The 27,990-nt window shown below is 40.0% G+C and overlaps 1 protein-coding gene across 4 annotated transcripts in view; it reads left to right on the forward strand.

Annotated features, from left to right (window-relative positions):
- SH3D19 (SH3 domain containing 19) overlaps positions 1–27,990 on the forward strand; it is a 2,322,497-nt gene that overhangs the window by 1,317,184 nt on the left and 977,323 nt on the right. For all 4 annotated transcript variants that reach the window (XM_044062032.1, XM_044062033.1, XM_044062034.1 and 1 more), the window contains 2 exons: positions 212–322; positions 20,779–20,891. In XM_044062032.1, coding sequence (XP_043917967.1) covers positions 212–322; positions 20,779–20,891 — 224 coding nt within the window. The remainder of the gene's footprint in view (positions 1–211; positions 323–20,778; positions 20,892–27,990) is intronic.

A 27,990-nucleotide genomic window follows, 5' to 3' on the forward strand; every position in this document is an offset into this window, starting at 1 on the left:
CTGCAGAGCTCTGAAAGTCTAGCTGAATGTCTGACCACAGGCTGTGGCAGAGTTCCATTTATGACTGCAATAGTGACCAAAAATGAACATTTGCACTTGTGGTACATTAACCACAACTGTATGTTGTTATATGCCTTCTGAATGTATTTTACTATAAATGAACAATTGTAAATTCCTCCAGATAAAGCAGGTGATATGTATGTTTTTGTAGATCCCTTTCAGACACTTCCCAGAAGTGAGCCTACACCACCTGAACTTCCAAGTCGACCACCTCCAGTACGAAAACCAACTGTCATCAGAATTCCAAGCCAGCAAAGCAAATGTAAGTATTTTGCAGTGCTTCTTCTGTTCTCTTGGAAATGTACATGTTGTAAGTATTCTGATGTCTTAGAAATAAGTCTCTGTGAATGAATGTTGCAGAAACACCACAGTGAAATGCATAAGTTATGGTGCAGTGATATGTCTGGTAACCACTTAAAACGTCAGGACTTGCTACAGTGAATCCTGAAACATGTAGACTAAATGACTGAAAAAATGGGCTTATGTATACTAAGTGTAAGATGGCTATTTCCTGGAATAATACCTTTTCTCTGAGGTATGGTGATCTTGGAGTTCGTGTATGTCCTCTTGGAAAAAAAGATGTTTAAAGGAGAAGAGCGATGTTCAACATTCACTCTTCTCCTGAATTTTCGGGGTATGTGCGTGTGTGCGTGTGTGTGTGTGTGTGTGTGTGTGTGTGTGTGCGTGTGTGTGTTGGCACTCAGCATTTTGAGTGCAGACGTTTCATTGGGAGGCAGTATGTGTAGGTTTTGCTCAGAGAAAAATGAAAGTGGTCAAGATACATATACACTTTCTTAGGAAGAAGAAAAGCATGTTCTAGACATCTTGGGAGTGCAAAAAAAAAAAAAAAACCTTGGTAAAGATGTCATCCCTAGTACAGTTGGTTTAGAGTTTGATTTCCGTTTCCTAGTAATTGCTTTTTTGGCGTCCACCATAATTAGACTCAGCAAGACCTTACTGTGTCTAGGCAATTCCGGTTTTGTGTCATAGCTCAAAAAAAATAATTTCCTTAGTTGCACCAATTTGTTCACCCAGTGTTTCTGATAGAGTAGTCTGCAGGGAATCTTTGAAGTCTGCCTACTCATTACACACTCAAACAATATGTTCCCAGTTATCTCTTTCTTCCCGATCACACCATTAACATTTACTGTCTACCTGGAGAAAAATTATTTGTAGTTTACATGGGGTACAAAAATACTTATGTAAACACTTCCAAGAAAAGATCCTAAATCTTCTAGACTTTGTTGCATATTTGGGAGGCATACAGTGGATATAAAAAGTTTACACACCACTGTTAAAATGCCAGGTTTTTGTGATATAAAAAAATGAGACCACAGTAAATCATTTCAAATCTTTTCCCACCTTTAATGTGACCTATAACCTGTACAATTCAATTGAAAAACAAAACACATCTGTTGGGGAAAAATATAAAAAATAAAAAAAGTCCAATAAGCTGGTTGCATAATTGTGCACACCCTTAAACTAATACTTTGTTGAAGCACCTTTTGATTTAATTACAGCATTCAGTCTTCTTGGGTACACACTTGCTATCAATTAAAGAGACTCTGATTAATCCAAATAAAATTCAGCTGTGCTAGTAGGATTTTCCTGACATTTACTCAGTTGCCTGCTACAGCAAAAGCCATGGTTCACATAGAGCTTACAAAGCATCAAAGGGATCTCATTGTTGAAAGGTATCAGTAAGGAGAAGGGTACAAAAAAATTTCCACAGCATTGGATATACTGTGGAACACAGTGAAGACCGTCATCAAAAAGTGGAGGAAATATGGGACAATAGTGACAGGAGCGGCCTTAGATCAACTGGCACCCTAGGCAAAAGGGGTCCACAGCGCCCCCAACCACACTACCTGGTGCCCCCATCCTGGTCTACCTGCACCAAATAAATACTGGAAAAGCGCCCCTACCAGAGCAGGGCCGTAGGCAGCCACCTAGTTGGCCTATGCCTAAGGCTGGCTATGAATAGTGATGTTGCAAAGAACTAGATGTCCCTCCAAAACTGATGAAAAGAGAAGACAAAAACTGGTCAGGGAAGCTTCCAATAGATCTACAACAACACTGAAGGAGCTGCAGGAATTTCTGTTAAGTACTGGTTGTGTACTACATGTGACAGCAATCTCCCATATTCTCCATATATCTGGGCTATGGGTTGCAAGACAGAAGCTTTTTCTAACACAGAAAAACATCCCGGGCCAGCTAAAATTTGCTAAACAGTGCATCAAGTCTTCCAAAAAGTATGTGGGAAAATGTGTTATGGTCAGATGAGACCAAGGTTGAACTTTTTGGTCACAATTCCAGAGGGTAGGTTTGGCGCAAAAACTACACTTTGCATCACCAAAAGAACACCATCCTTACGGTGAAGCATGGTGGTGGAAGTATTATGCTTTGGAGTTGCTTTTCTTCAGCTAGAACTGGGGCTTTAGTCAAGGTGGAGGGAATTATGAACAGTTCCAAATACAAGTCACTTTTGGCCCAAAACCTTCAGGCATCTGCTAGAAAGCTGAAGATGAAAAGGAATTTCACCTTTCAACATGACTGACCTCAGGCGTACATCCAAATCAACAAAGGAATGGCTTCACCAGAAGAAAATTAAAGTTTTGGAATGGCCCAACCAGAGACCAGACTTAAATCTAATAGAAAATATGTGGGGTGATCTGAAGAGGGCTGTGCACAAGAGCTGCCCTCACAGTCTGACAGATTTGGAGCACTTTTTCAAGGAAGAGTGGGCAAATATTGCCAAGTCAAGATGTGCCATGCTTATAGACTCCTACCCAAGAAGACTGAATGCTGTAGTTAAATCAAAAGGTGCTTCAACTAAGTATTAGTTTAAAGGTGTGCACACTTATACAACCAGCTTATTGTATGTTTTTTTTTATTTTTTATATTTTTCCCCTAACATATATGTTTGTCTTTCAATTGAATTGTACAGGTTACAGGTCACATTAAACATGGGAAAAGTTTTGAAATTATTTATTATGCTCTCATTTTTTTATATCACAGTAACCCGGCATTTTAACAGGGGTGTGTATACTTTTTTATATCCGCTGTACATATGTCCCCCCATTGTTTTCTTGTGAATTGATTATCCACTTTGTCTTCCCAATCCTTTCTAACCTCCTTCTCCGATTTGATTCTTATAGTTATCATGCAGTATTTTGTATTCTCTAACAATTATTCCTTTTTTAACAGCGGCTTCTATTCTAGATTCTACTAAAAACTCTACCAGTTTTCTTTCTCTTTCCTAAACTCTGATATCAATCCTTGACAAGGGACTGCAATCTCTAGCCTGCAGTCCAAATAAATTCTTGGCCTCTTCTCATTCTGCTACATTTCCCTTATAATTATTTGCTCCCAATACATTGGTTCTTTTGGCAGTTTTCTCCAATAAATTCCATCCTTCTCTTGCCTATTGTCTGTATCCCTAATTGCAGTCATCCCTGTTGGCAGACTCGCCTTTCTCCATTCCTGTGTTGGCTTAGTTCTTAGAATACTTTCTGCTACTTTATGAATATAGTATTCTGTATGGGTATTGTTATTCTCCTTAAAGATCTGCATCCAAAATCCCAGTTTCTCCTTGTTTCTTGACCATCCCCCCATTTCATCATCATCCCTTTCCAGCTTGAATGAATTATAGGTTTCTGCTTCTGCTATGAATAGGAGCCTCTTAACTGTGTAGCTCTGAAATACCCCTTCAAATGAGGTGATCCCAAATTGCCTTGTTCTGGTGAAAAGAATCAGCTTATCCCACTTGACCTTTGCAGTCTTTCCCTCCCAGATAAAATCCTTCAGCTCTTTATTAATTGCTATCCACAACTTCTCCTCTGGTTGATAAAAATATGTCTGACCTGTGTGCAAAACTAAAGGGGCTAACAACATTTTAAAGGCTTGTATCTTGCTATCCATATCCATATAACAGAGCTTCCAATTTCTCCATTTTTGTGTCATCTTTTGTTTAGCCTCTTCCCAAATATCCTTAGCTGCCTTGCCAGAATCCTTTTCAGTGTATACTCTTAAGTATTTAATGTTGTTATATCCCCATAAGTATGGCTATTGCTGAATGAATTTGTATGTGGGTACATTATTTACAGCTATTGCCTTTGTTTTAGCTTCATTAATTTTGTATCCCAAAAACATTTGAAATTGCCTCAAAATGTTCCACAACACTGAAATGTCCTTTTCTGGTTTTATCAGGTACAAAGTAATATCATCTGCAAATATTCAGTTTTTCTTGACTACCATACCGATTTTCAGTCCTTTATTTTCTTTGCCAGTGGTTCTAAATATAATGCAAGTAACAAAGGAGGAAAATGACACCCTTGCCTGATTCCTCTGCTGAAACAGAAATTATCAGAGAGGAACCCACCCACTTTAATTTTCACCTCCGATCCCTTGTATATCCTCCAAATCAACCTTATAATTTTGTCAGGGAATGCAAATGCTTCCATTGCTCTCCTCGTAAACTGCCATCTTACTTTGTCAAATGGTTTCTCTGCATCAAGACCCACCAACAACAGTGGTATTTTCTTACATTCTGCTTCCTTCTGGATTGTCAATGTTCAGTTAATGTTGTCAAATGTTTGCTTCCCTTCCACAAAACCACACTGATCCATAGCTATCAATTTTGGCATCACTGTTGCCATTCTTTAAGCCATTATAGACATAAACACTTTGTAATCACAGTTTAGGATTGAAATAAGCCTGTATGAAGTTGGGTCTGATGGGCCTTTACTCTCTCTAGGTATTACAGGGACCACCGCTTTCTTCCATGATGTTGGTGCTTCTCCTCCTCTTAAAATACTGTTGAAACAAAACCTTCCAGATCTTTATCATTTTTTTACTGGCCTAGCTTCCAGACTTCCACAAGAATGCCACCTATTCCTAGGGACTTTCCTATGGATTGGTTATACATTACCATTTTTATCTCATCTCTTCCTATCCTAATTGTTAGTAATTGAGCCTCATCTACCTCTAACCTTGGCATATTTAATTCTTCTATAAACGTTTCATTTGTGCCTTTTCTTGATTACATATTTCTTTGCTTTAAACAGACTTTCAAAAAATTTCTGAAATATTTCTAGTATCTCTACAGGATCTCTTGTTATCTTCCTTGCTGTAAGCTCCCTAAGCTGGGCAACGCTTTCTACTTTCTGATGCCTGAGTAGTTATGCTAAAAGTTTTTGTGCTCTAGATTTTTTTATCAAAAAACAGTTGCTTAACAGCAGTCTTTCTAAATGCATGCATATTATTGAGACAATCCCTTATTTTCTGTTGAACATTCTGCAGTTGATTCTCTTCTTGTTCTTTTGAGATCCCCCCTATTCTGCAATACTTTAACATTTGTCAGTCCATCCAAATAATTCTTGTAACCATATCTCTTTTCCTTTAATTTCCACACTTGTGAATATGAGGTATTGCCAGCTATGCCAGGAGAAGTAGGGCAGTGGCTGTGTAACATATGCCAGCATAGCTAGCTGGAGTTTTATAAATAATTATATGTCATTTGTATATCAAACTGATTTGTACAAATGATTGTGTTAAAATGTATTTGTAAAGCTGCTTGTGTTAAAATATACCAACAGTGTGTCCTGCTGGACAGAAAAGAAATATGTATCTATCAGACTGTACTGTTGTAATTGATTAAATGTATACATTGTAACAAATGATACTGGAAGGGAAGAGGTTAAGCTCAGCCCCAGCTAACTTTTAGAAAAATATCCTGAAATTAAATTACTTAATTTAGGCCATAAAGATTGTATCATACAGCTGTGATTGCAGCCAGAGACAAAATGTCTGAGAAAACAAGGACTATGAATCCTGCTGTATTGTCTTTATCAGTGAACTAATTGGTATCCTGGAAGGGTGGAAGTGTTAAAATAATTTTATGGCTTTGAGATGCTACAACACATCCTAGCAAAGCTCAGTCTGTGTGTATGGTAACACACATGTGTGAGATTCTGGTTCAGTTTCTAGTAAAGGTGGGGGTGTTATGGGAACCATAAGTCAGATGACTAGCTGTATGTGATGGCATCTTGGAACTGACAAGACCAGTCACCCACTTCATCTTGCCTTGCTATATTAAGTAAGTAGGAAACAGTAATTCTTTAGATCAGTCAGGGAAATATAATGAAATTAGTTACCTACTGTTTTTCTGTAACTATGTGAATCTATCCATCTGTGTTATTTTTTAATATTCCCTGAAATTAAAACTCTGGTGTTTATTGTAAATAGATATTTAGTATTTTCATGTTCTTTTATTATTAAATATAATTAAACTTTTCATTGTGGTTTGGTCTTTTAGAGAATATTTTAACCTTTGAGAGTACTTATATTTATTTGGTGACACTGTGGCGGCTTCTGAAAGCCTTGCTGTATTGTTCAAACACTACCATTTGTATTAGTATAAAGTTTACTCAGTATAATTAGGTACCCTTGTAAGAACCTTAGATAGCTGGCTTTGGAGTGTTCTGGTGGCAGTATATACCTTGTAGTCTGGGCAGAGGGGGCATAGCTGGTAAATCTGTGCCAGCCTACAGGTGTGTATGTGTGTGTGAAAATCAAATCTCAGAGTGTGTATGTCAGCTACTTGGAGCAGGGTCACAGTGCACTGGTTTCACAGAAAGAGTGATGGAGGGAATTGGCTTGGAACACTCAGCTGAGGACTCAACTCTACAGCTGTGGTCAGTGTGGAGTCTTATTTGGAGCCTGGTGAGAGAGAGGGAAAACCAACCCCAGGACAGGAGTGTATTCTCTCTGTGCTCTTAAGGAAAATTGTGCTTGGTGCAGAGTGCTGCATCTAGAAATACTGTGTTTATCCATTTCTGTTCCATGTGAATGTCCTTCACTGGTGTCAGTGGTGAGGATTGAGGATCCTTTATTGTTGGCCCAGAGGAGGGGAGTCATAACCCTATTTTTAAACTCCAGTTTAATTTTATCTCACTAGTCTAGCTATATTTTCACAAGAAATTTCTATCTTCTATAATAACTCTCAGAATAATTTCTACTATCCATTCCTTAAATTTCCTCTCTTTTCAACATATAGGTGGGAAAGTGCCAGTATCTCATTTTAATGTAATTATCCTGTGTTTTATTTTACTTATTATTGATGTATGATCTGAAATAGCTATTGGATGCATATCAGAACTTTAATTAAATGCACATGTTCCTGTGAAATGTAAGTTCTGTCTAGCCTAGCCCAGTTTTTGTATCTGGGAGAATAATATGTAAATTCATTCCAAATGCCTACTACTGAATACACATCTTCCATGCAAAATATTTTCATACATTTCTTCAAAAATCTACCCTCCTGTGTTTTATTTTCCCTTCTGGGCCCCCAGACACATCTTCACTGCTGCAAATCAAATTCCATTCCCCACCTATAAGTAATAGTCCCTGCTGAAAACTAATTATTTCTCCCAGAATTTTCTTAAACTCCGTTATAGCAGTTTTAGGTGGAATATAAATATTGTACCAGTGTAATCCTCCTCCCTTACCAGTAGCCCCTTACTACTACAAATCTACCATTATTATTTTTTTATCCTCTTCTATCACTATTGGAGCTCCTCTTGGAATTAATATAAGTACTCCCCTTTTCCTTTGTCCCACGTATTCCACTAAATAAGCACCTTGAAAACCTTTCTTTATCAAATTCACATGTTCAGTTCTTTCCAAATGTGTATCATGTAGCATAACTATTAGCACTTTACATTTTTAATATAGTTTACAACTCTTTTTTGCATACGTCTGTGAGACCATTAACATTTAAAGATAATATAAAAAGCATCATTATGTTAAAAAGTTATTATTGTCATATATCCATTTGAGGCTATGTGACATCTTACAAAATGTTTTTTTTTATTGAAAGCCCTTAAACAAAAAACAAACACACCCCTAATACATCCCTAAAACCTATTAACTTAATACTAATACACAAAACTATGTACATCTTCAAATATTGAAGTTTTACCCTCCTAATAGGAACAATTGCCCCAAACTGATGGCCACACTCACGGGTTTGGGTTAACCTAAAAGGAAAGTTATACATGCTAAGACGTGTGGTACAACGTGTGCTTCTACTAAGTGCTATCTGGTTTTGTCATATCTTTATTGCCCTCCAGATTGGGAAAACAGTTGAATGCTTTCAGAAAACATTGGCTCCTAGCCTTGAAAGAAAACAATTGAAAGAAAGAAGTATTCTGTTTATTGCTCTTTATCAGATTGTCTCCATGGAGACATGACAACCAGATATAGAGTTGCTTCTACAAGCATGTATTTATTTGTTTGCTGGAGGAAAGCTTTATTATATTCAATGTTCTTTTTTTTATTTATTTGCTTTCTCTTAACATTTATTAGGTTGAGCCAAGGGCCTAAATCCAGTCATTTCCCTGTGCAAGAATGAAACAAAGCACAACAATTTTTCTTGTATCATGCTCTCTTTACCAGACTTTTCTTTTTATGTCGCAGTGCCTATATTTCTTGAAACTGAACAAAGAGAAAGAGAAACGAAGGAAAAAAATAGGGGCACTTGTTTACTTTAATATCCCTATTACACTTGAAAATGGCTGAAAAAGAATACTTTATAGCATGCAGATTGTCATGCACTATAAAAATACTACTGTTAAGAAAAAAAAATGTTTTACTTACAGTTAACTCCCTTCCTTCTCTTCCCCTCTCCTAAGTGTTCTTCCAAACATTAATGACATGAAGTATAGAGTATATGCTTTTGAGTCCCCTATAAGTTTAACAAAGCCAGATAAGTCCCAATATTTTCAGGTTTTCTGTTCTGTCATGTTTGTAATCCCACATTTATTTGTCAGTTTCTGATTTGCTGGTTTCATTCTTGTTTATCTCCAGCTCGCAAATCCAGTGTCTGCTTCATTTCCAATGTACTCTCAGTTCTTCTAGTCAACTCTTCCTGTCTCTCAAGCATTTTCCGTTGAAACATTGGAAAAGGTTCCATTGGCACAGTCTCTCTGTGGTCTTTATTACCAGAAGAATTACCAGAAGAACAAGAAGCAGAATGTTCTTCTATTTCACAGCTCACATTTTGTTGAACAAACTTTTGTATTTCCTCCTTAGCATGTTCTGCATCAAAAAATTATTTTGTCCTTCAAGGAAAGAATATTCTGAAGATTGCCAGGTGCAGCAGTTCGAATCTCATCCCTGCTTCTTGACATTCCCTGATTAGTGGAATAAATGTGTTCCTCTTCTGCCTGGTATACATATGATCATTTTCCACAAATACTCTACTGTCTCCCATTTTAATGCTTTGTCCTTCTGAAACAGTTTTGTCAGAATCAACTCTTTCTGCTAATAGGATTGCATCTTTACTATTAAAGGCCTTGGTTGCTTTTTCGTGTCCAAGTTTGGAGTATACACACAATGTGTCCTTTCAATTAACAACAACTGCTGTGGAATGCCAGTCCAGTTGCTTATTTCTGCTTTCATAAAATTAATGTAGTCTGTCCTTCCAGCGTCTCTGGTACATCAGAAAAATGTCATATTTTCCCTATGTGGTCTGTCCTCTAATTCTATTTTTTTTTTTGGAAATATCTCTTCTTGAGCAGTCTAATATTCAGCCACTCATTTCCTCATTTCAACTTCTAATTTTTGCATTTTTATCATCTCAAGTGAATATCTGTTTAAAGCTTCTTCCATTTTTTTCCAACCTTTTCTTGTTTGAGTTGATGTACTTCGTCAGTGTTTCATTTATTTTAATTGGCTCTGAGTACATTTGACTTATTTGTTCCTCTAGGTTACTGGAAGTCATGTCTTGCTGAAGTTGGAGCTTGCACTGCTTTTTGCTGATTAACTGCAGAATTCTTCCCAGTCAGTGTTTTTTGTCACATTTTGTGATTGATTTTCTTTCAGGTTCTCTGAATTTCTTTTTTGCTGGCAACTAGGCAGTGCATTTACTAGCCATTTACTGAACATTACTCAAAAATATGAATTTACTGTCTCTGTTTACTGAGTTTCTGTTTTCATACTGATAAAGTTGAAATTAAGCTGTTACTCAATATGCAGCCATCTTGGAAGTCCAATGTACTTATTTGTTGAGAGGAGAAAAAAGGAATATAAGCAGGGAAACTGCATGTTAATGCATTTTCTTCAATAGTTCTTGTTTTAAAATATTTGTGTTTGGTTTAGTGCTGTCTTTCAAAGGAGAGGTGTACAATGTAGAAACAGGAGGTCTTCTGAATGTGTTTGACAAGCAGGCAAACATTCTTGTTATCTTGAAATATGTGACACTGAATACAAGGATCTCAGTTTTGGCAAGGTAAAAGCAGAACATGATACAGTCACTGCTAAAGCAAAATTCTGCCAAATCAAAAATGACAAATGCAAGAGAGATGTTTGAGTAAAAGCACAAAGTAGACAAGATCAGAAAGGTCACAACCCAATGTCATGTGAAAGGCAAACGCTCAGTCTGTTCTATAGAGGATTCTGTTCTCTACGATGGTCAGGATATTTTTATCCAGTGCCACATAAACTTTTTGCTAAGGAGACAGTATCCATGGAGAACCTCCTGTATGAGGCTATTTGTTCAATCCTGCTTGAGCTGGACCTTTTGCTGTAACTCTAAGCTAGATATCTTAAATAGAATACCACAAAATCTGCTCTGTGTGGTTTCTGTACTGTTTTATATCCATGCATGGCTTTGGTTTGTCCTTCTCCACTATGTTTTTGCTAAAAAAAAAAAAGAAAAAAAATAGTTCAGTACCAGATATGTAGTTGAGTTTTGACTGATGAATTTAAGATGTTCTAATATATGTACCCTCATCTTTCATATTGTTTGCCCAAAATAGTATTTGAAGCCGGGGCACTTTAGGTTAGTGGACTACTGAACTCACCTAACAGTGATGGTCAAGACTGCTAATCACATATTTTTTTTTATTTTAGCTTTATCAGGACTTGATTGATCTCACAGTTTTTTTTTTTTTAAACAAGAAACATCTTTATTAAATGATCATGTATGACAGGCCATGTGACATTTATATAAATGACAATAAACTATAGCAACACTACCTCAGTTGCAAACATTATACCTTCCAAACTACAATGCAAATGTACCTGCAAGCATTATACATCATTTTTAACATATCCAGTCATTGTTAGTTAACCATTATGTAGCTCATTCAAATCTTGCCGCCTTTTAATTCTTGTCCTTCCTCTGCGTGTAGCGATCCCGTAAATCCCATCCCATTTTTTTCCCACGTAATTTGCTCCTGTCCTTTTCTAAAGATCCCAGTTCCAGATGTTAATATCTTCACTGCTTCTAGTAAAGATTGATAATCATATCTTGACAATTATTATATTGTGTGCAGTATGTCTGTATCTAAAATAAATGATCACAGCAATATAGGGCAACTTTCTTGAGTAAAATATATATATATATATATATATATATATATATATATATATATATATATATATATATATGGGTCCACTTTGTAAATTTGAAGTACTGAAATCTCGAACTGCAGTATTTCGAACTTACAAAGCCACAGACTCACATTTTCAAAGCCGGCAGAAGTGCAAAATTCAAAATACCGAAGCACAGATATTTTGAATTTCTGCTTCCATTGGTATGGTTTGTTTATATTTAGCTTGAATTTTGGTAAGTTTGTGTGTGTAAGTGTGTTGGTTAGGGGTTTAGTGTGTGTAAGTGTATGTTGTGACTGTGGTGTGTGTGTTTGAGGGACTGTAAGATGTGTGTGTGTGAGTTTTGTTTGTGTTTCTGTTTGTGCGATCTCGGAGTTAGAATATATAAGTAGAGGGGGTGTGGTGGGGGTGCAGCACACATGGGGGGTGTAGGGGGGCTATATGTAGGTTAGATGAGTTTGTTTGATTGTGTAAGGGAGTTGTGTGTATGTTTAGTGTAGCGTAATTATGGGATTTTGAATTTCGCAGTTGTGTGATTTCAAGTTTGAGAGTTGTGGTTTTGAAATACTGAATTTCGAGATTTCAGTATTTCGAAATTACAAAGTGGACTCATATACGTATATGTATATATATATATATATATATATATATATATATATATATATATATATATATATATATATATACGTATAATCTATAATGTAAACTAGCAGTTTCAAAAAGATATCTTGGGTACAGGTGAAATTCCATTATGCAGCTGATATTACACATAAGAATACACCAGCACTTGCAAATAATTTCAGCCACTTTGCTGACACATGGAACATGTTTAGTGACAAAGTACACATCCTTGCATTTGTCTTGATGTGTTTGGTGCCCTGTTGTCTTTAAGAATCTATTTGTACAAGGCTTTAGTTTCCCAAGTCTATTGTAAGAATATGCAGTTTTTCTAGGGATTAGTTTTTGTTATGTAATCTGTAGTGAATATCCTCTGTGACCCTTGCCTAATCTGTCTGCACATAGTCTAAATGCCATAAAATATTCACTAAGGAAGGAAAGCTGTTATGTGTGTAGCGTGTGAGGTGGCTGCTAAAAAGAAGGCATTTGCTGCATTTGCATTCTACAAAGAGTAGTATTCAGTCCTCTGTTTTCAAATTAGTTTATAATCCCTTAATTTTTTAAATTAAGCACTGTAATTATTAGTCTGCAGTATTTCAAAAATGTAATAAAATTATTGACCTCAGTCTGCATAATAAAAATAGTCTATACTTGAAGTAAATTATATGTATTAATGAATATGCAAATCCTGATAAACATACTCATTTTTAAACTTACACAGAAAAAGGTTTGCATAGTTGGTAGAATTTATTAAGGAGCTGCTCTGCCTTCGGTCTAAATAACCATTTTTCCATGTTTGGTAATAGGACTTCTAAAAAAGAGGGATAGCAATGAGGCAAAATTGTCCCTAGCTTTTCCAACCTTTTATGAGCTCATTCAAACAGGAGTATGAATGCCAGGATTTGTATTTGTGATATATTTCTAATTTATTTTTTATTATGCAGTGCAACACCAATAATTTTATTTTTGAAAAGAATTAATAAAAACATATTAAAATTAAAATGTGCATTTTAAGTCAAGCTTACAAACAGACTACAGATATTTTGTTTTCTCTGCCATGTGAACATATGCTGTGATGTATGCATGGATTTAAAATACGTAAGGTGCTAATAAAGTGTTAGCAATCTAAACATCACCACAGCAATCCCACTAATAGGACAAGAAGCACTGCAAAGCTCCGTCTGTCATAAAAAGCATTCAGCTGAAATGTGTAAGTCACTGATAAATGAATTCAGTGGCAATAATAAATAAGACCAACATAGAAAAAAGGGTGCCTCTTAGCATATGTCTACAGCCAACAGAGTGTCAGCAATTTAAATATCATCAGAGCATCCTCATTAAAAGAATGAAACACTGGTGAAAAGCTTCTTCTCCTACATTGTGCAGTCAGTTAAAATGTACAGATTTGACAGTGGTAGTCACATTTCAGCTTGACAGGTCACGAATGATAGTGAGGGGACTGCAATAGCTGATAAGAAGACATGTAGCTGACAAAACTAAGGCTTGGTCTGTCATCCAGAACATTCCAATGAAATGTACAAGTCACTGTTAAAATAGTTACTTCCTAGCCCTGCAGCAGAGAAAGAGGTGAAGCCCCGCTGGTGACCCAGGTGACCCAATATCCTAGGACCATTTTCAGTCACAGCCCTGGTGCCCAAGCACAAATTTTTACAACATGGTACATTACAGCATGAGAACTATGTCAATGTCCGTGAACGTTTGTTATAGAGTTATACAGATAAAACTAAGCCCATACTTGCTCAATATAATGCATTCTAGATGAGAATTTGAGGGTTACATCAGTGAGGGTGGACTTGGTGCAGAGTTTATACAGAATTATTCAGGTGTAACTGAAATTATGCACAGAAGTATGAAGAATAACACTAAACTGATTATCTTTCTACAGAAAATTTTTTTTTCTAATAACAGTTAATAGCTATATTTTGTTGTAGGTTTTGCTCTGAATTTGCAGTCATATGGCAACCAGTGTGAGAGAAAAAAACCAAACACAAACCAAAAACCAAACGAAAGAAAATGGAACCGACAATGGGTGCTGGAGGACTGAAACCACCACAAAAACTTTATTTAGACTTCTTCAGAACAAAATGTTAAAAAGTGGTTACCCACCAGCATTTATACAAGATAAGATGACATCATTGATCAATTAGTCAATTAAAAACTTAAAAGGCAAAAAACATTTCACCATGCACCAGTGTAAGAGGACAGCCATACTTTTGCACCAGTGTGGAATTCTGCTATAAATTTGCCATTTAGTTTTTAGAACAGTGTACCTTTAAGGATTAGTTTGGGGGGTTATATTTAAGACTGTTAGTAGAACAGTAGAGGAAGGGGATTATATTTAAGAGTATACTATAAATCTCTTTCTGTTATATGGAACTTTAATTTGAACTGTACATGTCATTGTTAAAATAAAGTCACTAGCAGCAGGAAATCACACCAAAACAAAGATGAGAAATACAAAGCAGAGACTTTTTTCCTCCTGGCATATGCTTCAATTTAAGAGTTGTAGGGTAGCACCCAGCAGATGGTTACAGTCAGTAGAGCATTAGCAATTTACGTATCACCAGCACAGTCTCATTAACAGAGTTAAATAACACCGCAGAGCTGTGCCTGTCACACACGTATACGCTTTTGTTTAAAATGCTCACATTCGGGTAAGATGGCCACATCTTCTTGAGAGTTCTCAGGTCACCAGTTGCAGCAGATGGAGAATGACATGCGGCCAATGCCACTTTAAGGAGCATTAATTGAGTATGGAAACTGAATGGGAATTAAAATGCCATGCTCCAAGCATAGTGTACATCACTATGATTGCACATATGAAGTATGGTGGCACTCCATGCCACTCTTTCAGTAAGTGTGCTTCAGCAATGACATTTGTAGAAGGGGGATTTGCATTCCCACCTCATGCAGACATCTTTCCCTGTACAATGTTCTTTGTGTTTCACTGTTACAGTCATCACATTTGGGTTATCTGCTTGCAGTAGCCCTCAGTCGGCCTGATTATCCAAGTCTTGGGTCCTGCATCAATTGCTGTCTCATCTTCCATGACGTCAGGTAGTTAGGGGTATAAAGCATGCAGCTGATGCCATTACATCAGTCTTTCTTGCCATGTGGTGCCCGAAGCAGAAGCAGTTCGCAAGTGCCGGTCAGCCGATTCCTGAAATTTAACGCCAAGTACCCCGTTGGGGAAACTTTTCCTTGCTCTAAACCGATGTCAGTAAAAGTTAATAATTGTATTTCTTGTAGAAAGCAAATAGATTTTCATTCGTATCGTATTCCTTGACTAGGCCCTGACCATGACGTACCTCGCTGTCGGTTTTGTGCCTTATTTAAGCAACGAACTATTGGTCATCAGTATATTTATGCTTCTAAATATTTTGGTGCTCGGTTCAATTATCCAGATATGTCTTCGGTAAGCCATCCGACTACCAACATTCCGAAAAAACGCAAAGATAAAGACAGAGACAGGCCGCCTATGTCCAAAGCTGCCGACGATGCTTCTCCTAAGCCAGACGCCAGTTCGCCTATACTCTGTGAGGCACTTTCGCAGCCCCAGATACCTGCTACTTCAGATTTGCAGGCCTCTACTGAGACCCATTCGGAGTCCTGTATGCCGCGAGATGCTTCAACTGTGGAACCTGTGGATGTCTCTACCTTCACCGGCTTCTGAGGGTGTATTCAGGTCTACTGACTTGCATATTAAACCAATGCCATCTTCTTCTTCAAGGCCTAAAACTTGAACCATGCCTAGAAAACCGATGTCCAGACCACATGGTCAGGCCTGTACGCCTAAAAAACAAATGATAAGAATGGCTGAAGATTTTATTACTTTAATCAGGGGAGGCCAACCTTCCCCCTCTAACAGACGTAGGACTGAATTTGCTTATGATGCTTCTGACCAGGATTCTGAAATTTGTTTCCTCTGATGACCAGGATTTACCCTTATCTACCTATGAGGAGTCTGATGCAGAGGACTCCATTCCCTCTGCCCCCCCCCGAGGATTTCTCTTTTGGTGAAACCCTGCATACTCTTAGGGAGTTCTTTCGCTGGGAAAGCCAGGATTACTCTGATTCAAAAAAGAGACTTAGGGATTTCTTACTCCTGCCCAAACACAGGCCTTTAGCTATCCCTCCTGTACTAGACATTGTTGATGATGCCTTTTCGGAATCTAGCTTGGCCCCTGACTCTTTACCTCCTGCACCCAGAAAACCTGATAGATGTTACAGGGTTCCTGACTCTCACAAGTTCCTTTATAAAAATCCTACTGCAGATCCTGAGACCATTTCACAGGGACCCAAAGGCATTAAGGCTACTACTGCCAAAAATCCTACTCCCTCTGATAGAGACTCCAGGGCGCTGGATAGGTGGGGTAAGAAGGTGTACACTTCTGCAACTTTGGCCATTAGGGCCTTGAATTGCCAGTTTCATATGTTAAAGTATCAGCAGCATATTATTGGATTGCTTAAACAGAAAATGATGTTGTTTCCTGACTGTGCTGAAAGTAAGGATTTACAGGATTTAATGCATTCTGCTGAACAGGTTGGAAAGCATACTTTGCAATGTGGTTTTGATTCACTACAGGCATCTTGCAGGGCTGCTGTCACTGGGTCTGTACTTAGAAGGCATGCTTGGCTTAAGGAGCAATCTTTGCCAGATCATGTTAAAGCTAAATTGCTGGATGCTCCCTTAAATCATGACCACCTGTTTGGCAACAAAGCAGAAGTTGTTCTTGAAAAGATGGAGGAAAAAGCTAAATCTATGCAAACTGTTAAAAGATTTCCTACAAGTACAGCCTCCAAGATTTAGTAGGCATTGGCCCTCTAAGAATTGGTCTTTTCCTGCCTCTTCCAGGCCTTCTCAGTCCAAACCCAGAACCAGCAGAACACCCAGGCTTCAGTCCCAGGGTACGCACAGTACTAAACAGTGGGGGGCTCCCACTTCCAAATCAGGGAGTAGAAAGACTCCCCCCTATGGTAAACTGTCTCAGTGACTTAACTTTAAAACTTCCAAGCACTTCTCAACTGACTGCTCCTTTAGGGGGAAAGATTGCTCTGCAAGCAAAAAACTGGGAACTCGTTACCCAGGACAAATGGGTTTTAAATAGTTTCCCAAGGATACAGATTTCACTTTCACACATAACCAACCCCAAACGGTTGGCCAGATCTGCCCCCAGATCAGTGGGCAGAGGCTCAAAAGCAAGCACTCTCTCTCTTAAGCATAAAGGCTATTCAGACTGTACCAGAAGAGGAAAAAGGACAAGGTTTCTACTCAAGACTTTTTCCGGTACCCAGAAAAGACAACTCATGGCATCCTATCCTGGACCTTTCTATCTTAAACACCTTTTTGGTGATTCCAAAATTCAAGATGATAACCCTTCACCAGTTGCTTCCTATGCTAGGCAAAGATGCCTGGTTGGCAACAGTGGATTTAAAGGAAGCCTACCTGCACATCCCAGTCAGGGAATCTTGCAGAAGATACCTACACTTCATAGCAGGCTACATGCCCTATCAGTTCTTTGCACTGCCCTTTGGCTTATCTACTGCACCCAGGGTATTCACAAAGTGCCTAGCTCCAATCATTGCATTTTGCAGGCAAAGAAATATTCAGATATAACCTTACCTGGACGATTGTCTAATTCCGGCAGAAAGCCAGGACATACTTTTGAATCCTCTGGCATTTGTACAAAAGGTGTTAACTTGTCTGGGGCACACTATAAATGAAAGGAAATCACATGTGGTATCCTGTCAACAAATTATATTCCTGGAAGCAAGCTTGAACACAGCTTCCCAGATGGTTTTCCTCACACCAGCGAAACAAATTCATTTGACAACTTACTTCAAACTAATGGCCACAAAAACTCTGCTATCTGCAAAGCAACTACTGCACGCCTTGGGGTTCATGGCCTCCTGCATTCTACTAATTCCATATGAAAGACTGCATATGAGGAAACTACAATGGTATCTCAAAAGCCTATGGTGTCAACATTCTCAGGATCTAAAAGCAATGATTCCTATCATACCTTGCCTACAGGGCAGAGGCCTGCCACCAAAACAAGGGGCTACCATTCACTCTACCCCTTGCCGCCCAAACCCTAACAACAGATGCATCAGACTATGCATGGGGGGCTCACCTGGCAGGGAAGTGCATTCAGGGCAAATGGAACCCAAGTCAAATTTTGAGCCACGAGAACAAGTGACTTAAACCTCAACACAGAAATAAATAGAATGTGCTGGAGGGACAGATTCATGAACAGAATCCCAGTCCATGTTAGGCAGAGCCTCACTGACTCTATTCAAGAGAAATCTCGGCAGTGGATGGGAGATCGTAGGTTTTTACGGTCATCTCTTTGTCACTACTAGACAGAGGCAATGAACCTATGAAATGCACATCCATGTCAATCAAAAAGAAGTGTTAGCTGTACAGAATGCTCTGACAGCCATCAAGCACGACATTCTTCCAGAACTATTAATGGTAAAGACGGACAACATCACTGTTATGTGGTATATAAACAAGCAGGGGGGTACCCATTCTTACCCCCCCCCCTCTGCAGACTAACCATGGCTCTGTGGAACACAGCCTTGAGCTACCAAGTGCATCTACAGGCTCAATTCCTACCAGGAAAACTAAATACAATGGCAGACGGACTAAGCAGAAATCTCATGGACCCACACAAGTGGAAACTGGATCCACAGACTTTCAACATGTTGATAAACAAATGGGGGAGCCCAGATATAGACCTGTTTGCTTCCGCCGTGAACTACCAATTGGATAAATTCTGCACAAGGACTCCTCACAAACAAGCTTGGAAAGTGGATGCTCTGTCCTTCAACTGGAAAAATCTATCAGTTTATGCATTTCCCCCTCTGCCTCTCCTCTCCAAAGTACTACTAAAGATCAAACAGGACAAACCAAGGATGATACTGATTGCACCAGACTGGCCACGCCAACACTGGTACCCCCTCTTGTGCAGTTTGTCACTGCTGGCTCTATGGCACATGCCTCAGGCCCCTACCCTGCTGTCTCAGCAGGAGAGCCAGATTCTGCACCCTCCGCTTCAAACCCTGAACCTGGCAGCCTGGCTAATTACCTAATCTCTCCATTACTATCCCTCAGTAAATAAGTGTTGGGGGTCATTTTGGAGGCAAGGAGGCCTAGTACTAGAAAATCTTATGCTGAAAAATGGAAGAGATTCTCTGCCTGGAACCAAACTCAAGGGATAGGCACAGCAGCGCCCAATTTACCTCAGATTCTTCAATACTTAACTGAGATGCTTCACAAGGCCCTTTCTTTATCCTCCATCAAAATTCACACCTCAGCCATTTCAGCTCATTACAACACAGAACCACCCCTCTTCTCTCATCCACTGCTCAAGCAGTTCCTTAGAGGGGCTAAAAACTTAAGACCACCCAGGGGAACCCCAATCCCAGTCTGGGATCTTAATTTTGTATTGGAAAAACTCACTCTTCCTCCTTTTGAACCAGCTGCAAGTTCAGAGTTAAAATTCCTTTCTTGGAAAACAGCCTTCCTTTTAGCAATCACTTCAGCAAGAAGGGTATCTGAATTATAGGCCCTTATGGCAGTGGAACCTTTCATCATCTTTCATGCGGACAGGGTGTCCCTCAGGACTAATCCCTCCTTCATGCCCAAGGTGGTATCCAGTGTGGCTCTTAACCAGTCCATTCATTTGCCAACCTTCTTTTCTAATCCACAGAACAAAGGGGAACGGATACTGCACTCCTTAGATGTGCACAGACAACTTAGATTTTACTTGGACAGGACTAAACCTCAAAGGAAATCTGAACAACTGTTGGTGGCATTTGCTGCAGGGGCAGAGGGGAAGGCCATTTCAAAGCAAACCATTTCTAAATGGATCGGCTGTTGCATTCATATCTGCTATAAGTACCATGGAAAACCTATCACACAGGGGATTAGGCCCCATTCAACTAGGGCTGCTTTTACCTCTACAGCCTTTCTCAGAGGTGTCCCTACCAGGGACATCCTAGAAGCTGCTACCTAGGGGCCTGTACAAGCCTAGCCAAAACAATTCACTGGCTATTTCTTCCCACAATATTTACTTCCCTGGACCCCTGTCTAGCAGGGTGACTGACGTGATCCCCGAGGTAAATTTCCCATCTCCCATCCAGTCAAGGTTCCTTTTGAAGAGGGCCAAGGAGGCACTCTGCTTGACTTGTATGGACAGTCTATTCTAGAGTATGTGGAGTGTCTGGGTCAGTTCCCTTTTTCTGTTTCTTTTTAGTACAGAAGTATTATATTTTACACAGAGATAGGTTGACTTTTCATTATTTCTGCATACGTAATGGGAATTGAAAAACATAGTTGTTTGAGTAAACACAAGAAGAGAGAGACATTATTTGATGTGCTTAGGAGCTGTGGTACTACAAAATGAAAAATGCCATTCCTTGTTTCATCATCCTGATCTTGTTCACACAGAGAAAATTCATTAGAACTAAACATGATTTTTTCTTGAGCCATTTTGTGTTTTGTTAGCTGCTATACAGCTTTCCAAAGCCATTCATGAAAATAGTTTGTATTTTCCTGTTTCATTGGTCACGAAAGTAGATAATTTGGCTAAGTGGTTTCCATAGCCATAGTAGTGAAGTGTGCTTATTGTATGTGTGGAAAACTAAGGACACTTATTTTATTTTTTTTTTTTTCAGCTTCATCTGATGATGTCCAGATCCCTCCCCCACTTCCTGCAGAGAAACCTGTTGGCAGTTTTCTACGTTTTGGTAGTCGGAAGACCAGCCTTTCTGATAAAGCAGCAAACTCGGTAAGTTTTTGAGCAGTCATGCTCAGCTAAATTAAGCTAGCCCCTTAATTGTTTTATAGTAAAGATTAGGCAGCACACTAAGTAGCATTATTTCTTCATAGCAGGAGGTACTCTGGTTCGATTCTTAGCTAGTGTGCTTTCTGTGCAGAGTCTGCATGATGTTCTTCATGTTTCACTGTTGCAGTCATTACATTTGGGTTATCTGCTTGCAGTAGCCCTCAGTCGGCCTGATTAACAAAGTCTTGGGTCCTACATTGGCTGCTGTCTCCTCTTCCGTGACGTCAGGTCATCAGGGGTATAAAACATGCAGCCGACATCATTACATCAGTCTTTCTTGCTGTGCGGTGCCCGAAGCAGAAGCAGTTCGCAAGTGCTGGTGAGCCAACTCCTGAAATTTTCGTTTTTGAGTTTCAGAACCGAAGTCTTCAACTAAAAGCTAAGTACCCCCTTGGGGAAACTTTTTCTTGCTCTAAAGTGATGTCAGTAAAAGTAAATAATTGCATTTCTTGTGGAAAGCAAATACCTCATAAAGATTTTCATTCGTACTGTATTTCTTGCCTAGGCCCTTACCATGACGTACCTCGCTGTCGGTTTTGTGCCTTATTTAAACCACGAACTATCCATTGTTCATATATTTGTTCTTCTAAATATTTTGGTGCTTGGTTTAATTATCCTGATATGTCTTCGGTAAGCCGTTTGACTGCCGACATTCCGAAAAAAACGCAAAGATAATGACAGAGACAGGCCACCCAATTAGCAGGTACTCAGTGAGGCGCTTTCGCAGCCCATTATACCCGCTACTTCAGATTCGCAGGTCTCTACTGAGACCCATTCGGAGTCCGGTATGCCGCGAAATGCTTCAACTGTGGAACCTGCGGATGTCTGTACCTTGGATGGGTCCGGAGCCGCTGTGCAGGCACCGGCTTCTGAAGGTGTATTCAGGCCTACTGACTTTCATATTAAACCAACGCCATCTTCTTCTTCAAGGCCTAAAGCTCGAACCATGTCTAGAAAACTGACGCCCAGGCTGCATGGTCAGGCCTCTATGCCTAAAAACAAATGATAAGAATGGCTGAAGACCTTATTACTTTAATCAGGGGAAGCCAACCTTCCCCCTCTAAGAGACTTAGGACTGAGTTTGCTTACGATATTTCTGACCAGGTTTCCTCTGATGACCAGGATTTACTCTTATCTACCTATGAGGATTCTGATGTTGAGGACTCTATTCCTCTGCCCCCCCCCCCCCCCCAGAGGATTTCTTTTTTGGTGAAACCTTGCATACTCACAGGGAGCATTTTCATTGGGAAAGTCAGGATTGCTCCGATTCTAAAAAGAGGCGTAGGGATTTCTTACTCCTGCCCCAGCACAGGCCTTTAGCCATACCTTCTGTAATGGACATTGTTGATGATGCCTTTTTGGAATCGAGCATGGCCCCTGACTCTTTACCTCCTGGTTCCAGAGAACCTGATAGATATTACAGGATTCCTGACTCTCACAAGTTCCTTTTCAAAAATCCTACTGTGGATCCTGAAACCATTTCACAGGGACCCAAGGGCATTAAAGCTACTGCTACCAAAAATCCTACCCCCTCTGATATAGAGACTCCGGGACCCTAGACAGATTGGGTAAGAAGGTATACACTTCTGCAACTTTGGCCATTAGGGCCTTGAATTGCCAGTTTCATATGTTAAAGTATCAGCAGCATATTATTGGATTGCTTAAACAGAAAATGATGTTGACTCCTGATTGTGCTGAAAATAAGGATTTACAGGATTTAATGCATTCTGCTGAACAAGTTGGTAAACATACATTGCAATGTGGTTTTGATTCACTAGAGGCATCTTGCATGGCTGCGGTAACTGGGTCTGTATTTAGAAGGCATGCTTGGCTTAAGGAACAATCCTTGCCAGATTATGTTAAAGCGAAATTACTGGATGCTCCCTTAAATCAGGACCGCCTGTTTGGCAACAAGGCAGAAGAAGTTCTTAAAAAGGTGGAGGAAAAGCTAAATCTATACAAACTGTTAAAGATTTTTTACAAGTACGACCTCCAATATTTAGTAGGCATTTGCCTTCTAAGAATTTGTCCTTTCTTGCCTCTTCCTGACCTTCTCAGTCCAAACCCAGATCCAGCAGAGCACCCAGGCTTCAGTCCCAGAGGACACACAGGACTAAGCAGTGGGGGGCCTGCACTTCCAAATCTGGGAGTAATAAAACTCCCCCCTATGGTAAACTATCTCAATGACTTATTTGTAAAACTTCCAAGCACTTCTCAACTGACTACCCCTTTGGGGGGAAAGATTGCACTTCATGCAAAGAACTGGGGACACATTACCCAGGACAAATGGGTTTTAAATAGTGTCCCAAGGATACAGATTTCACTTCCACATGTTACCAACTCCAAGTGGTTGGCCGGATCTACCTCCAAATTAGTGGGCAGAGGCCCAAAAGCAAGTACTCTCTCTCTTAAGCATAGGGGCTATTCAGTTGGTACCAGAAGAGGAAAATGGACAAGGTTTCTACTTGAGATTTTTCCTGGCAGCTAGAAAAGACAATTCATGGCGTCCTATCCTGGATCTGTCTACTCTAAACACCTTTTTAGTGATTCCAAAATTTACGTTGCTGACTCTTCATCAATTGCTTCCTATGCTAAGCAAATATGCCTTGTTGGCAACACTAGATTTAAAGGAAGCATACCTGCACATCCCAATCAGGGAATCTTGCAGCAGATACCTACACAAAGCAGGCTACATGCACTATCAGTTCTCTGCACTGCCCTTTGGCTTATCTACTGCACCCAGGGTATTCACAAAGTGCCTAGCTCCAGTCAGTGCATTTTGCAGGCAAAGAAATATTCAAATATACCCATACCTGGACAATTGTCTAATTCAGGCAGAATACCAGGACATACTTTTGAATCATCTGGCGTTTGTACAAAGGGTGCTAACTTGTCTGGGCTACACCATAAACGAAAAGAAATCACACCTGGTACCTTGTCAACAAATTATATTCCTGGGAGCAAGCTTGACTACAACTTCCCAGATGGCTTTCCTCATGCCAGAGAAACAAATTCATTTGACAACCTACTTCAAACAAGTGGCCACAAAAACCCTGCTTATCTGCAAGGCAAGTACTACAAGCCTTGGGGTTCATGGCCTCCTGCATTCTTCTAATTCCATATGCAAGACTGCATATGAGGAAACTACAATGGTATCTAAAAAGCCTATGGTGTCAACATTCTCAGGATCTAGAAGCAGTGATTCCTATCATTCCTTGCCTATGCCTAGTGTTCCTTTGGTGGGCAGAGGCCTGCCACCAATACAAGGGACTTTCATTCACACTACCCCCTGCCACCCAAACCCTAACAACAGACGCATCAGACTGTGCATGGGTGGCTCTCCTGGCAGGGAAGTACATTCAGGGCAAATGGAACCCAATTCAAATGCACCTTCACATCAATCATAAAGAAATGTTAGCTGTACAAAATGCTCTGACAGCCTTCAAGTACCACAGTCTTCCAAGACAATTAATGGTAAATACTGACAATACCACTGTTATGTGGTACATAAACAAGCAGGGGGGTACACATTCTTACCCCCTCTGCAGACTAGCCATGGCATTGTGGAACACAGCCTTGAGCTACCAAATTCATCTACAAGCTCAATTCCTACCAGGAAAACTAAATACACTGCCAGACGGACTAAGCAGAAACCTCATGGACCCACAAGAGTGGAAACTGGAACCAAGGATTTTCAACATGTTGACAAGCAAATGGGGGGGGGCCCAGATATAGACCTGTTTGCCTCCCCCCAGAACTATCAATTGGAAAAATTTTGCGCAAGGACTTCCCACAGACTAGCATGGAAATAGGTTGTTCCAGCTGAAGGACATTGTATCCAATCAGTTTATGCCTTTCCTCTTCTGCCTCTGCTCTCCAGAGTACTACTAAAGATCAAACAAGACAAACCAATGATGATTTTGATTGCGCCAGACTGGCCACGCCAACACTGGCACCCCCTCTTGCGCAGTGTGTCACTGTTGGCCCCATGGCACCTGCCTCAGGCTCCTACCCTGCTGTCTCAGCAGGGGAACCAGATTCTGCACCCTCAGCTTCTAACACTGAACCTAGCAGCCTGACTAATTACCTAAGCTCTGCTTTACCATACCTCAGTAAACCAGTGATGGATGTCATTTTAGAGGCAAGGAGGCCTAGTACTAAAAATCTTATGCTGACAAATGGAAAAGATTCTGTGCTTGGAACCATTCTCAAGGAATGAGCACAGCAGTGCCCAATTTACCTCAGATTTTACAATACTTAACTGAGATGCTTCACAAGGGCCTGTCTTTTTTTCCTCAATAAAAATTCACACCTCAGCCATTTCAGCTCATTATAACACAGTACCCTCCCCTCTTCTCTCATCCACTGCTCAAACAGTTCCTCAGAGGCGCCAAAAATTTAAATCCATCCAGGAGAGCTCCAACTCCAGCCTGGGACCTTTAACTTTGTATTGGCGAAACTCACCCTTCCTCTTTTCGAGCCAGTTGCTACTGCAGATTTAAAAAATTTCTTTCTTGGAAAACAGTTTTCCTTTTAGCCATCACTTCAGCAAGAAGGGTATCTGAATTACAGGCCATTATGGCAGTGGAGCCTTTAATCATCTTTTATGCGGACAGGGTGTCCCTCAGGAGCAATCACTCTTTCATACCAAAGGTGGTATCCAGTGTGGCCTTTAATCAGTCCATTCATTTGCCAACCTTCTTTCCTAATCTACAGAAAAAAGGGGAACAGATACTGCACTCCTTAGATGTGCACAGATAACTTATATTCTACTTGGACAGGACTAAACCTCAAAGAAAATCTGAACAACTGCTGGTGGCATTTGCTGCATGGACAGAGGGGAAGGTTATTTCAAAGCAAACCATCTCCAAATGGATAGATCATTGCATTCATTTCTGCTATAAGCACCATGAAAAACCTATCCCACAGGGGATCAGACCCCACTCAACCAAGGCTGCATCTACCTCTACAGCCTTGCTCAGAAGTGTACCTACCAAGGACATCCTAGAAGCTGCTACCTGGAGTTCTGTACATACTTTCACCAAGCATTACCATTTGCCAATTTTCTCTAAATCCAGAGCTGGCTGTGCCATTGCAGTTTTGCAGGGCCTTATGCTAGCTGGTCCTAATGCTATCTAAATTCCTCCTCCCATCCTTAGCTTTGGGAATCTACCCAAATGTAATGACTGCAACAGTGAAACATGAAGAATATAGTACAGTTGTGTACACTTACCATAAATGTAGATGTTCGAGTGTATTCACTGTTGCAGTCTTGGTTACCCTCCCTCCAGCCAGCCCCCTGACTTCTTTTGGCTATACCTCTTGTCTCCTTTTCAATACTTAAAAGCTTTTTGGTATATTTGCTTTTTTGTTTGAGGTATAACCTTGTATATTTATAGATTTAATTGCTTCCCATTAGGGGGGCACCTGACATCTGGGGCAAAACAAAATGATGTAATGATGTCGGCTACATGTTTTATACCCCCGATGACCTGACGTCATGGATGAGGAGACAGCAACCGACGCAGGGCCCAAGACTTTGTTAATCAGGCCAACTGAGGGCAACCTGTGAGCAGATTATCCAAATGTAATGACTGCAACAGTGAATACACTCGAACATCTACATTTATGGTAAGTGTACACAACTGTACTTTTGTGATGCATCCTCAAATATTGTCAGGGCCCATTGATGCAGTATTCGTGGCCATTGACTTCACTTTCAGGACTTGGTCTTTTGAAAAAGTGGGGGGATCTTTATTTTGTGAGATAACAGGCGGTGAAAGAGGGGTGAAGTATGAGCTGAATTTAGCAGTTAGAAAGTTTGCCATTGTCTTCTGCTTGTGTGTAGGTAATGTTTTTCAAAGTGAACACAGCACATTGCTGCATAGATCTCTTGAGATTATGAGCATACATAAAGAAGGCTTTGTGGTTGTCCTTTGCTTGGGTGACAGTTTTTCTCTCAAACTTAAGTTTGGGGGATTTAGTTAAACTTCGTGAGCTGCTTGTTTATTATAATGATGTTGGCTCTAGCCTTCTGAGAGTTACTTATCTGATATTTATAGGCTCATAGGTGTTTAGTAGACTAACAACCCCAAGGAACTTTTTAAGCCTAGCTATGCATCCCAAATCTCTTGACAAGTTCTGGTACCCTTGATAAGGGCAAGCAGGGGCTTGGGAGATGAAACATTTACAAGCAGGAGCCTGGGACAGGATCTATTTACAGGCTGTCTGTGTCCATTAGAGACATAGGTCCCAAACTGGGGATGAAATTCCTGTTCCCCATCCAATTGTCCAAGTTGCACTTGAATTGGCTTAGGGAGGAACTGTGCTTCACATAAATGGGGAGCCTGTTCCAGAGAGGGGTGGTCTCTGATATCCATACCTGTCTCTTCAGCAGATTCTGTTTATATTACAGGTAAGGTTTAAGACTTTAGAATAGGTCATTCTGGTTCTGTTTGATTTGCAGATATGCAGGTGGTCCATCAGGGTTGGGTCTCACAATGCCTAGTATGCCAGGTATAAATCTCCCCTCAACAGCTTATAGGAGGCAGAGTACAGGGATAAGGCCTTGAGACAGTTTGCATTGGACATGTTACGTATGCCATGTATTCTTTTAGTAAGGAACCTCTGTGGATATTCCAATTGTTGGATATGCCTGGTTAGGTACATACCAAAGGGGCATTGTACTCAATGATAGGTCTGATGAATGCCGAATACAGTGGAACAATGACCTCCTCAGACCTAGACCTTTGTTTATAAGTTGCACAGCATAGAATGATTTCCTCACTGCTGTAGACATGTGATGGTCGAAGGCTAGATTACTTTCTGTGTGTGTCCCAAATTCTCAGACTACTAGCTCTTAGGGGTGTATTGTCAGTATGACAGTTACCAGGGGTGGATGACTTCCCAAACTATACTAGTTTGCATTCCTTGGTGTTTAGTTTTACTCCATGGCTCTGACACCAGTTACTTGTCTGAGTCAGCCCTTCCTGGAAAAAAAATTGTCACTGGAGGATTATATGACTGCTCCTAATTTGAAATC

Source organism: Protopterus annectens, chromosome 2.part1 (genome assembly GCF_019279795.1).
Source record: "Protopterus annectens isolate FY-2018-M chromosome 2.part1, PAN1.0, whole genome shotgun sequence".
Lineage (NCBI taxonomy): Eukaryota > Metazoa > Chordata > Ceratodontiformes > Protopteridae > Protopterus > Protopterus annectens.